We start from the raw sequence: 13,155 nt of genomic DNA on the forward strand, positions 1-13,155 counted from the left end.
TAAAAAACATATAAAGAGGACTGTCAAATAGAAATAGAAGTAAAGGTCAAATGTAATCATGCATGGTGTTTTGGATGTAACATTACACCCTGAATAACTGACATGGCTAACACAGTTTTTTTTTTTTTTTTATTCTTTTTTTTTTTTTTTTCAATCGCTAGGACACAGTCATTTCTCAATACTTTCCAAAATTCTTCACACAGTGCACAACATCAGTTTATCTGGGCTAAACTGAAGATTATTTATCATTTATTTGGCACAAAATGCATTCAATGTCTACATCTTTCAAATTGCATGAATACATTTCTCACTTAGACACAACCACCAGCTAAACTCTGTACCCACATTTGCATGTTTACTCTTTTCAAAACTGTTAATCTTAAAGGAGAACTCCGGTCAATTTTAACATTGAGCTAATTTTTTTGTACATTTGGAGTGCTGTCAATACTGAGAACAACGACAAAAATCGGTGTTGCCTACACCGAGTTATTCTATTTTTAAAATTTGCACCCTGTTGACTTCGATGGGGCAAGTACTAAACCTGCTTTTAGCCTCTTAACATCCTTGATGTGTCATTACAAGTGCACAGAAAATGTGAGTGATTCCTTCAGAGTGAACACGAGTGAATCTGACTGCAGTAGATGTGAAAGATATGTATAAAAATGATGTTATTTAAGCCAGCGCAAATACCTGTGTTTACATCCTGTTTTCGGTTGAAGTCCAAAGTAATCGATTGCCGAGTTCACGCGCGTGATCATAGGTAACTAAACCTATGCGCGTGAACTCGGCAATCGACTACTTTGGACTTCAACCGAAAACAGGATGTAAACACAGGGTGCAAATTTTAAAAAGAGGATAACATGGTGTAGGCAACACCGATTTTTGTTGTTGTTCTCTGTATTGACAGCACTCCAAATGTACAAAAAAATGAGCTCAATGTTAAAATTGACCGGAGTTCTCCTTTAAATTCAAAAACTAACATAATACAAAATTGAACAAGTCAGCAATTTGCTACATTTTATAAAACCATATTGAAATATATTACAAATCTAAAAAATGAAATGCAGCTGAACACCTACATAGATGTTAGTCTTTCATTTTTATCACCATCCGTACAAAAGAGGAAAACTTATAGGAATAATTTTATACTGTAAACATGGACAATGCAACATGCACCTAAGTGATTTCTAAACAGAGAATGCCTTTCTTGTTTTGTAAAGAAATTTTATAATATAAAAGCAAATTGTATAATGCTGCCTGTTGTTTGTGTTTTTTAGGTCATTGTTTTATGAGTGTTATGGAAGAATGAGTATAGATTTTTGACATGCATTGACAGTGTTTGGTAGTTTTAGTGCATTAGTGCTCTGCCGAACTGAAGGTTGGTTCGGACTCGGAGATCTGTGTGAAGAGTTAAAAAAGTGACCTATAGTGTTGAGAAATGTTACTCCTAGCGATTGTAAAAAGAACTGTAAAGGCCCTTGCACACAGTCCGAAATTCGCGTCCGAAATTTTCGCACGTTAAAAATAAATACGACCTCACGTTATGTCAGTCACGCTTGCACACTCCCTCTGAAACTTTCGTCCGCCCAAAAAAAAAAAAAAAATCGAATCAGGTTCGATTTTCTGCGTTTTTCACATCCGTAGCAAGCATTTTAATGGTGTTTTGACAATTCAGAGCCACCGAATCACGAATACGAAAAAACGCATGCAATAATTTCGGACTCGGTTTGCAAGGGCCTTAAAGGTCCTTGCACACTCCGAAAGTCCGAAATTTTGGATGCGAAAAACGCAGAAAATCGAGCCAAAAAAAATAAATATGGCGGACGAAAGTTTCGTAGGCAGCGTGCAAGCGTGATTGACAACGTGCAAAATTTCGGACGCAAATTGTGCAAGGACTAGAGGTTTAACACAACTAGTTTTCATCTGCTGAAATCCTCTTGCACCTCCAAAAGGGCTCAGGTAGGCTAAACTGTCACTCAATGACTTGTGTGAAAGAATCTCTGTCAGCAAATAGACAGTTGACCTGCATATGCAGCCATTTAATTATGTTTGTGCCTGACTGTTGAGAGAGCTCCAAATGAGCCACTAATGTTACACTTCGCTTATTACACTATCACTGCCCACAGGGGGATAATCCTTCCCACACTTGTTAACATAGTCTCTGGCTGCTGACGTGACCTTGTAAGTCAAGCTTTTTAGTGTGAAGAGGGGTGTTTTGGGCACGAGCCAGCGACGAGAATGCAGAGATGGTGTTGCTTCCTCTTTGCAGCAGCAACATTAGTAGCCTTGTGATACATCATCATGAATAATAGAGAGTTTTTGATGGATTCCTTATCTGGTTATGTAATGGCCTTATTGGTGATGGCTGTAGTATATTAATGTTACACAAACGTAGTGTTTTCCCCTCTGGCTTCGAGCTTTCCTTTTTATCTTAAACAAAAACCTCATTGTTTTCGACTGATGATCTTTACAAACAAAATCAATTAAAGGTGGTGATACACATACAATGCTTCATTGTCACGTGTGACTATCATGAGAAGTGTAACTCCATCCCTGGCAGGTCTGAGCATGTGGCCGCTGGCATACAGCTCAGAGAACCGTGCAACGTCTGCAATGCTACAGCTGCACTTCTCAGTAAGTTATGCACATTAGATACTCTCATACAGACACAAGCATATGGGAAGCGTGTGATAGAAGGAGAGCAAAAGCAAAGGAGGGGAGGCTGAAAAAGATCGTTTTCTGTATTTCAGCTGTCCTGCACTTACTACTACTACAGTACTACTTCTGCAGCAAATATGAGAGACAGTAAGCGGAGGTTATGAAATATACTGGCCGATATAATGTGTGAGTGACCAAAAGCATACTGTGATTAAAACTTGGAAGTTTTTCATCTTTGTTTTTCAAACAGCATTATATTAATCTAGGTTAATGTTCATTTATAAATGTAAACAAAAAAGAAAAAATAGAATTATTTCAAATGTAGACATTTTAATTAGTTAATGTGTAGGCGTAGTTAATGAACATGAATTAAGAATTAATATTATTTAATATTAAAAATCATTTAAATATATACAGTGCTGGGTAGTAACTGATTACATGTAATCTGGATTATGTAATCAGATTCCAAAAATTAATTACTTTTAATAAGATTATATTACGTATTAAAATACTCGCGTGTAATCAAACTACAGTATAATTTTTATTGATTACATGTTATTCTCACAATGGCAGTAAATTATTCATAATTATTGATTATTACTACTACTTTATTATCTTTTAAATGTTCCAAAGACTGCTTATATACGTTCAGAAGTTCTTCCAGGTTTGTGGAAAAACACACACAGACCAGCCACTATTAGTCATGTGACTATCACTGAACACTGAGACACACACAGCATTTGACCACTGGATTTACAGAAATCATCTCACTTTAAGAAGTGTTTTCTCAACATCGCAACAGTGCATATCTAATCAGCTCCTGACAAACACATTAATTATTGTTTGAATAATCATTCAGTGAGTCATTTAACCATGTATTGCTGTCCTATGGAAGGCTTTTGTCTTTCAAACACATTAAAATGTAAACTCTCACCTCATTTCATATTTACGTGGAATGCAGTGCAGAAGTATTATTATCTTTGTTTTTCAAACCTCATTTATAAATGTAGGTTAATGTAAATGTATGAATATGATTAAACAATTGTACTATTACATTAACTAATGTTCATCTATAAAACCTCATCGTAAGGTGTTTCCAAATAATCATCCAGAAGCATCATCTATTTAGATGTTTAGTCATTTTTTGTTTTGTTTTTGAGTTTATGCACACATGTCCCCATACTGGCATTTCCGAGTGGAAAGTAAACCCATCCATTAAACTGAAATAAACTGGGCCAGGAAACGAATGATCCGAAGGGAAAGACCAATTAGCTGATCAAGCTCAGAATCTCTGCATCGACCCCACCCTTTCCCTTTTTCTTTCTTTCTTTCCTCTCTCTCTTTCTCCATCCTTTACTGTGGTATAGCCCTTCCCTGCTCTGCTGATCCCACCCTCTCCCACATACACACACACTCACAAACATGCTGACATTCTCGCGTACACTCACTCACTCTCTCAGCTCATTGAGTACCTTTTCATTCTTGGACACTTAGCAACAGTCTCTCCACACACACATTCACTTACACACCCTGTGGAAGGAATCCTGCAGTTTGCGGCTGCAGTTCTCTGGACATGCCGGACCGTCTGCTCTGAGGTGGGAGATGGGCTTGAGAGCTTGTGTGTAAGAATCTGTTCTTGATTCCTTCTGTAATATTAGTGCTAACGTGAGCAAATGTTGCTGCCACAGTCCTGCATGGAAGTTCATTCCCTCCTGGTGGGTTATGTGATGGTCTGTTTGGGAGATTTATTTACTAATGCAATGTTTTGCATACATTTCTTAAAGGTATTTTGCATGAAAATCGTATAACTGTTAAGTTATAAGTTTAGTGTACTGAGTCAAATCAAATGGACTGTCTAATTATAAAGATGTAAAATATAAAATCATGTTATCACGAAAATGATTTCAAAATTATGTATGCTTCTACCAACAACTAAAATATAGCAGTAATAGGAAGTTGTAAATTTACACAATACTGTAAGTGCATTGGAAATTTACATTCAGTCTGAGGAATCGACTTGCATGGGTGGTAATTAGATATATATTTTTGGGAGATTGCCTTAGGCTTGATTAATTAGTAAATCTAATTGGCAGAATGTCTGTATATTTGCTGGTTCGCCAGAGCAGTTTTTATTGTGAGCTTGCAACTACGCAGTCAGCAGATCCTCCAGCGCTCCATATCAAACTCTAAACCCAATAACTGCCACAGACATTTCGGCCTCCTGACATTTGAAGCTTCTCAGATCTCACACACGCACACATACACATTTGCACGCACATGAGGAGTTAGCCGTACACTCATAAACACAAATACTGTCCTCAATATAACCCACAGCGGATACCATTACAAAATATCTCTTGATACTATAAAATAAAAATATTAGAACTTGGTCGCACAAGTGATATAAATATGGGAGACCATATTTTTGCAATATAGTGAACAATAAAATTACTTTCAGAGAGTCAACTAAATAGTGAAGGTAGATTTTAATTAACTGAAAGCTTGAACTGTATTTCGTTATATATTTAGATAGGGGAAGGTCGTCACAAGTGTTTTTACATTTTATAAATGTATACATTTGATTAATTATTAAAACATATATATATATATAGTAAAAAAATGATTGTTGGTTTAACTTAAAAAAGTAAGTTGGTTGCCTTAAAATTTTGAGTTCACTGAAATTAAAAATTTGTTGTATAAACTCAAAATATGAACTCAAAATTGACAGCCCTTATATATATATATATATATATTATATATATATAATATACAAATTCTTATTCATGATACTTTTCCTTCACATAATCATTTATCCACAACTTACACGATCTTGACTCTAAAGTGCTTCTTACCCTCACTTTCTGTAATTTGATTCAGCATAGTTGAGCTCATATTCTGTATTGACAAGAATCATCTTTAGAATCGTTCTGAGAGTGAATCGTTCTCCTTGTGTCCCAAATTCACCTCTCTGTCCTGTTAACAGGTTTGGTTTGCCTAACAGCTGGTTAATGGACTGATGTTGTTCATTTAAGTAACAGAAGTGTTTTGTTTTGTGAGTTTTGTTGACTGTGAAGGTGCAACCTCTGTGACATGACGGGAGCCACCTGGTCCTCAGTGTGATTCCTGTCAATATAACCGTCCACCAAAATCCAAAAATACATTTGTTTAAAGTTAGACAAGCATTTAGAGCAGCTTCACAGTGGGCACCAGGGCTTTGTGCTTTATGTGCTGATGACGTGCCATCAATGTCATTTCCTTTAAATCAGCAAAAGGACCTAAAAATAGACTTCTACAATTAATGTATGGTTTATAATACAGTATATATATATATATATATATATATATATATATATATATATATATATATATATATATATATATATATATATATATAACATAAACAATATCTACACTACCATTCAAAAGTTTGGGATCAGTAAGCTTTTTAAAAAATAATAAATTAATCCATTCATTCAGAAAGGATCCATTCAATTGATCAAAAGTGACAGTAAAGACATTTATAATGTTACAAAATATTTCTGTTTCAAATAAATGCTGTTCTATTGACTTTCTTTCAAAGAATCCTGAGCAAAATGTATCACAGTTTCCTCAAAAATTCCACGGCGCAGCTTTTTCAACATTGATAATAATAATACATATTTATTTAGCGCTAAATCTGCATATTAGAATGATTTCTGAAGGATTATGTGACACTGAAGGCTGGTGTAATGATGCTGAAAATTCAGCTTTGCCATCATAGAACACTATAGAAAAAATAATAATATTTCACAATATAACTGTTTTTACTGTATTTTTTAAACAAATAATTGCAGTCTTTTTGCCCTCGGTGTCCCCTCAATCAGATCACAAGGTCGAGGGGTTTCCGTGTGGGTACATATCCAGAGACTCTATACTTAGCAACTGCCACAGACGGAGCTGGACAAGCCGGAAAAGAGAGAAAGAAAAGGACAGGTTTGTGGATGAACGTTTCCTTTGGATGAAATTGTGAAAGTATAGACCAACACCCATATTGCAGCTTTAATGGGTTTGACCAAAAACCTCTGTAAAGTTGTTTTGTTGTCATGCTTAAGCTTTCACTGTGAAATGATTGCAACTTTCTTTAATGGGTTCGGCTGGTTTTGCACTGCAGTCTCGTCCCCAGGAGGACAAGCTCTAGAAGTGGAAAGGACAAGAAACGGACAGAATCTCGCAGACGTTCAGCTATGAATTCCACCACGCTTTTATTTGTCCTCACTGGGGTGCTCCTGTACTTAGTGATGGGGGCTTTGGTGTTCAATGCCCTGGAGGCCCCGAATGAGGAAAGCCACCACGTCCAGCTGCAAACCACCCGTCAAGAGTTCCTGGGCAACTACACATGTGTAGATCCTGACCGTCTAGAGCACCTGATAGGGGTAAGTATTGTTGCAACTGACATTTATTTTTTAATCGATTAATCTGGTAAATTGTTGCTTCAATTAATCAGATTTTTAAAAACCACATTTTCATTTTGTATACTGAAAAACCTATCAATGTTTCTTATCCTATCCTCCAAACAATGTTCAAATTGAGGTATATGAAAACAAATACAGGTAACACTTTAGTTTAGGGTCAAATTCTCACTAACTAGTTGATTATTAGCATGCATATTACTAGCATATTGGCTATTAGTGCTTATAAAGCACATATTAATGCCTTATTCTGCATGATCATATTCTACCTAAACTTAACAATTACCTTACTAACTATTAATAAGCAATCAGGAGTTTATTGAGGCAAAAGTCGTGGTTAATAGTTTGTTAATAGTGAGAATTGGACTCTAATCTAAAGTGTGACCGAAATACAGATGAATGCTGTACGTTATATGCACAAAAAACTTAAAAATATAAACATTACATTATAAAAAAATAAACAACTGTCAATTTGAATCCATTTGATTTTGATATTTTTTTATTGCAACGTTATTAGTCAACATCATTTCACTTTGTCTGTTTGTCTTGTGTTATTAAGTACGTAAATTTAACGGAGATTGTCAGGACAAGCGTAATAGCCAAAGCTTGCATGAATTTACATATAAATATACTGTATTATGTGTAGATCAAGCGCTCAAGTATAAAACACACACACCTGACAGGGCAACTGACATGCAAAGAGCCTCTCTGAAGGGTTTCATAGTTTCATTTCAACTTGCTTTTGAGGTCGAGAACTTGGGGTCGTGCATGTTTCCCAGAGCAGAAATACGTTTCATTACTGTAAAATTACATCACTGGCAAAGTTCTCCATGCACAACACACAGACCCATTTATTTGATAATGAAATGGTTGATTATTTTCATTATATCATTATCGAACAGCCCTATAAGTAAATATTAACTTTAAGAACACTGTTATATGCAACTCTGGCTTGTACTGTATCATGTAACATTAAGTTAAAACTAGGACATTATCCAACTTTAATGTCTAATCTCTTTTCTCTACCCTTCATTGTTTGTATATAGACGGTGGCAATGGCTATCAGTGTTGGAATTGACCCCAACAATTCCACCAATGCCACATTCAGCACCAGTTGGGACCTGGCCAGCGCTTTCTTCTTCTGTGGCACCATTATCACCACCATCGGTATGGGATTGCCACATCACTGGCTGGACACACCTGCATGTTAAAGCCAGAACCTGGCCTGGCCTCTGCATTCTGGGGATCATTGGCACTGTGAAATGTTTAAATATATCTGCCATCAGATCACAGCAAGTGTTTGTCTGTGGTCCAGGTTATGGGAACATCTCTCCAAAGACAACGTGGGGTCAGTTCTTCTGTATCTGGTATACACTGGTGGGCATTCCCTTGTTTGGATTTCTGTTGGGTGCCGCTGGAGACCATCTGGGGACATCACTGAGGAACGCCATTGCTAAAGTTGAAGCTCTTTTATGGGTAAATGATGATGAATACAAACATAACCTCACAGTTCAAGAGTTCACTGAATGACCTGGGAGACATAGCATGGAGACAAATAATTGATTTAGTTTAAAAGCATCTAGAAATTGACAAACATGACAAACATGTATGGAAGTCCATTTCCACTTCAGAGTATAAAACAAGTCATTCTGAGATAAAGTTAAAGTTTCTTATAAAATAAAATCAGATATAAAGTATTTTTCCCCCAAATTATTATTATTTAAGAATGATCTTTTTATATAGGCTTCCATACACATTCCTGGCTCTTTGTCGCAATTGTTCATTTCAAGCTTATTATGAATTTTTTCTTCAGTCTTCCTTATCTTCTCCATTCAGAAGTGGAAGGTGAGCCCGACCATTGTGCGCGTCATCACCGCTGTGCTCTCCATCCTGCTGGGCTGCGTTCTCTTCGTCTTTGTGCCAATTTTAGTCTTCCAGAAGGTTGAAAATTGGAGTCTGCTAGAATCAGCCTACTTTGTGGTCATCACCCTCACAACTGTGGGCTTTGGAGACTATGTTGCAGGTACCACTGGATGAAATCCTGAAATGTTTCCTCACTTGTTTCCCATGTAATGTTTCCTCACTTGATGCATTGCAGCGGTTTAAGAAGTAGTTTGCATTTCATTTTGAGATTTACACCTGTAAGCATCTGTCTTGTCTCTTGAATTCTTGCTCAAGATGTTAACCCTCAGTGAAAACCTCATTTTTCCATGAAACGTGATATTAAAACACAAACCACTGCAGTCATCCTGTGATGGGCATTTAATGAGTTGATCTTTTTATATTAATGGTTCAAATCTACCACTGACCACATCATTTAACAGGCCAGTTTGGTTTGGTTTTCAAATGGCTGAACTGAAACTACAAAGTGACTTGCAATGCTAAGCATCTTACCTATATTTAACAAGAAACAAAAGGATATTTCATCCAAAATGAAAATTCTGTTATCATTTACTCAACCTTATGGCATTCCAAACCTGCATGACTTTCTTATGCAGAACACAAAATAAGATATTTCAAAGAATATTTCAGCTTGACTTTAGTATGACAGTCGATGTGACGCAAAACGGGACACAAAAAAAGGACACAAAGGTAGCGTTAAAATAATCCATACGATTTGACTGGTACATTCCGTTCAAAGCCATATGATAATTGATGAACAGATCACAATAACCTTTTATTCAATCTCAAATAAACATAAAATATGGCGAAACAAACCTCAAACTTCACCAACTTTCAAAACTTAATGGTTCTTGTTCATCACTTGACCACACACTTTACTTTTATGTCAATCTTGGAGCTTGAAAGTTTTGGGTCCCATTCATTTTCATAATATGGATAAAAACAGTTGAAATCATCCTCAAAATATTTTCTTTTGTTTTCCACAGAAGAACCAAAGTCAAACAGGTTTGGAACTGCATGAAGGTGATGACATGATTATAGAAATATAATTTTTTGGGCAAACAATCCCTTTAATTTGAATAAATGACTTGATCTTTATGTATTTTTTACATTTTTTGTCCATCAGGTGATGGTGAAGCAGGTGAACATCATTGGTACAAGCCTCTGGTGTGGTTCTGGGTTTTGTTTGGTTTGGCCTACTTTGTGTCCATTCTTTCCATGATCGGGAACTGGATTCTGGTTCTTACCAAAAAAACCCGAGCTGAGGTAAGCCTATGATTAAATCATGATGTCAAATAAAAAATTTATAACCAAATGTCTTGTTTAGAGTAGTGTCTGGTCAAACTCCCTGGTCAAACTCAGCACTGCAACTCAAATGGGGTTATTAATTTCTCTCTCAATTCCCATCCCTTCTATCTTCACGATAACCTCCCTTCCATTTTCCCTCACACCCGTAATTCATCTCCACAACTCCTATTAACCTAAAATCTGTATCAAATTTCAATCACTCTGCTCCTGGTGACATACAAATCTCTCCATAACTCTCAAGCCTTTCCATTTCTCCTGCCCTACTTTCTGCTCTAAGATGGAGGAGTTGAGAGCGCACGCCTCAGACTGGACTCAGAACATCCAAAACATGTCTGTGGATTTCCGTGTGCCCGGAAAACTCGAAGATCCTTTCAAGCGCAGCAGGCGGAAGCGGCGTCACAGGCGCCACAGACGCAGCGGCAGTCAGGGTGAAGCCGGAGAGGACGGGAGAGAGGAGAACAAATCTGAATCTGGCTCCTACTCTGGTTCATCGGATGAGTCGGAAGGCAGCTCTGAGTCACAGTCGGAGGTGACCCAGACAGAAAGGGTCCCAGTGGGAGAGGGCGGCGGCGGTGGCGGTGGGAGTGGCAGCGGAAAAGATTTAGAGAAAGAGGAAAAGCTCCATGCCATACCCAAAGATCCCGTCCTCTCTCAGCCATTGGATTACTTTGGGGAAAATCTTGCGTACATTGACGAGTCCTCAGATGCAGTGAGTGGGAAGATCCACCTGGACCCCCTGCTGGATGTACCAGAAACGAACCCAGCTTCAAAAGACAGGCCCAAAAGGAGACGTCAAAGGAGACACTTGAGAAGGGATCAACAGAAACCCAAGACCCCTCAAACCAGTCCAAATGAACCAGAGAATAAAGCGTCAAATGGAGACATTGAGCAGAAAGACCCTCCCACACCAAAGCTGTGAGTTTCCAGGTATTTATGGGGTTTGCAGTTCCTCAAAAAAGCCTCAGTGCTCCTCTTTGGAATAAAGTTTTGCAACTGCTAGCTTTAGGATATGCTGTGTTCCACTGTGAAGGCATCTGGCATTATTCTCAGATTTTACTGGGACGAAAAAAGAAACTTTCCACGTGCCTAAAATGAGAAGAGGGGAAGAAGAATCCGGTCTTGTCAAGTCTTAGCATGAGTAACAGCTTTTAGGTTACACTTTATTTTAAGGTGTCATTGTTACAGTGTAATTATAAATGTAAGTACTGAGTAATATTAAGCAACACATGTACTTACTATAGGGTTAGGGTAGGATTATGGTTTGGTTGAGGGTTAGTTGCATGTAATTATGCATAATTTACTGTTATTACTACGGTAAGTACATGTAACATATGTAACAAGGACACTGTAAAATAAAGTGTTACCACCTTTTATTGGGTAACCTGATAGAGGCCTGATAAGCATTAGTCATTCTGTGCAGGAAGGCCATCGTGATCAGACTCTTAGTGCCATCTACTGGACATGACTGACTCGTTTGTTTATGGATGCGCTGACTGTCAATGAATGTTTTATTCTGTGTGCCTTCCGCTCCTTTCCTAACGTCATAATAATAAAGGAATGACAGCTTGATACTAATGTTACTAATCCAACTCAGTTGAGGCTTACAGCTCGAGTTCATCAAACTGTAATCTTGTTCTATCACTGGTAAATAACATTAAGCTACAGTAGCCTGTTTCTGTCTCAAGTAAAAATTAAAAATAAATGGTAATTTGGACTTTATATCTCACAATGTGACTTTCTCATGATTGTCTTTTATTCTCACAGTTGCTAGTTTTTCTACTTTGTAATTGTGGCTTTATTTCTCATAATTGTGACTTAATTTCTTAAATATATCTGGTCATAAATCTTGTAATTATGACTAACTCACACAATTGCTACGTTTCCTTGTAATTGCAGCTTTATTTCTCAGAACTGCGACAATTACAATTGACACTTTATAACTTACAATGTGACTTTTGTATAATTTTATTTCCTTTAATTGCAATTTCATACCTCACATTTTTCATATATCTCATAATTGACTAAATCCCACAGTTGCTACTTTGTCTTAATTGCAACTTTATTTCTCATAATTGCGACTTTGTCTCACAGCTACAAGTTTATTTATCATAATTGCAACTTTATTGCTAATTGCCAATCTTAATATCTCACAATGTGACAATTTATCATAACTTCAACCTTATTTCTCATAATTGTTACTTTTAGCCTCACAGTTGATACTTTGTCTAGTAATTGCGACTTTAATTTTCATAATTGCGACTTCATTTCCCATAATAGCAACTTTGAATATCACACAATTGTCCCTTTATTTTGCCATATATCTCATACTTATGACTTTAAATCTCACATTTGCTACTTTCTCTTGTAATTGCACATTTATTTCTCATAATGCAACCTTACATCTCACATTTGGAAGTTAACTTCTTTTAATTGTGGCTTTTTTACTCGGAGGCAGAAACAGGCTTTCATAGAGACTACTCATGAGTGTGGTGTGTGTGCGCATTTTCCCTTAACTTGTTAAGTATCTCGAGGAGTTCAACCCTAGGAACTAACACGAAACCACATTAGGAGTCATTCATTCGTAACAAGGTTTATTGCAATTCAACACTGCAGTACATCCATTACATTTATGTGATCAAGTTACAGACAAAGGAGGAAGGAAAAGATGAACTTTGCTTACACTGTGCCGTAATCCTTTGATTTAGTCATTGCCAGTATTTCACTGGGGTTTGAGTCTTTACTTTAAAGAGCTGCAGGTAAAAAAACAAACAAACATTTTACCCTTATTCCATCTGCATCATAGTAACTGTGTGCAGTCATTACAGTCTAAAATACTAAA

The 13,155-nt window shown here is 36.9% G+C and overlaps 3 protein-coding genes across 9 annotated transcripts in view; 1 reads left to right on the forward strand and 2 right to left on the reverse strand.

Annotated features, from left to right (window-relative positions):
• LOC308705562 (protein RD3) overlaps positions 1–5,924 on the reverse strand; it is an 11,495-nt gene extending 5,571 nt beyond the window's left edge. Inside the window, exon 1 of the mRNA XM_081390626.1 lies at positions 5,511–5,924. The gene's annotated coding sequence lies outside the window, so the exon portion shown is untranslated. The remainder of the gene's footprint in view (positions 1–5,510) is intronic.
• kcnk4b (potassium channel, subfamily K, member 4b) overlaps positions 4,088–13,155 on the forward strand; it is a 10,433-nt gene continuing 1,365 nt past the window's right edge. Inside the window, exons 1-8 of one of the 6 annotated variants that reach the window (XM_081390612.1) lie at positions 4,088–4,280; positions 6,522–6,630; positions 6,809–7,070; positions 8,153–8,273; positions 8,422–8,582; positions 8,943–9,129; positions 10,135–10,274; positions 10,594–11,243. In XM_081390612.1, the coding sequence (XP_081246738.1) occupies positions 6,882–7,070; positions 8,153–8,273; positions 8,422–8,582; positions 8,943–9,129; positions 10,135–10,274; positions 10,594–11,235 (1,440 nt within the window). In that variant the 5' untranslated portion in view covers positions 4,088–4,280; positions 6,522–6,630; positions 6,809–6,881 and the 3' untranslated portion in view covers positions 11,236–11,243. Of the gene's footprint in view, positions 4,374–6,521; positions 6,631–6,749; positions 7,071–8,152; positions 8,274–8,421; positions 8,583–8,942; positions 9,130–10,134; positions 10,275–10,593; positions 13,151–13,155 lie in introns of those variants that run through there. The other 5 variants (XM_081390609.1, XM_081390611.1, XM_081390613.1 and 2 more) reach the window with 5 other exon arrangements.
• The window catches only part of LOC308705561 (hatching enzyme 1.2-like), a 12,992-nt gene continuing 12,720 nt past the window's right edge, over positions 12,884–13,155 (reverse strand). The window contains exon 9 of one of the 2 annotated variants that reach the window (XM_081390624.1): positions 12,884–13,066. In XM_081390624.1, coding sequence (XP_081246750.1) covers positions 13,059–13,066 — 8 coding nt within the window. In that variant the 3' untranslated portion in view covers positions 12,884–13,058. The remainder of the gene's footprint in view (positions 13,067–13,155) is intronic. The other variant, XM_081390625.1, reaches the window with a different exon arrangement.

This window comes from Scardinius erythrophthalmus (genome assembly GCF_964197995.2).
Source record: "Scardinius erythrophthalmus genome assembly, chromosome: 17".
Lineage (NCBI taxonomy): Eukaryota > Metazoa > Chordata > Actinopteri > Cypriniformes > Leuciscidae > Scardinius > Scardinius erythrophthalmus.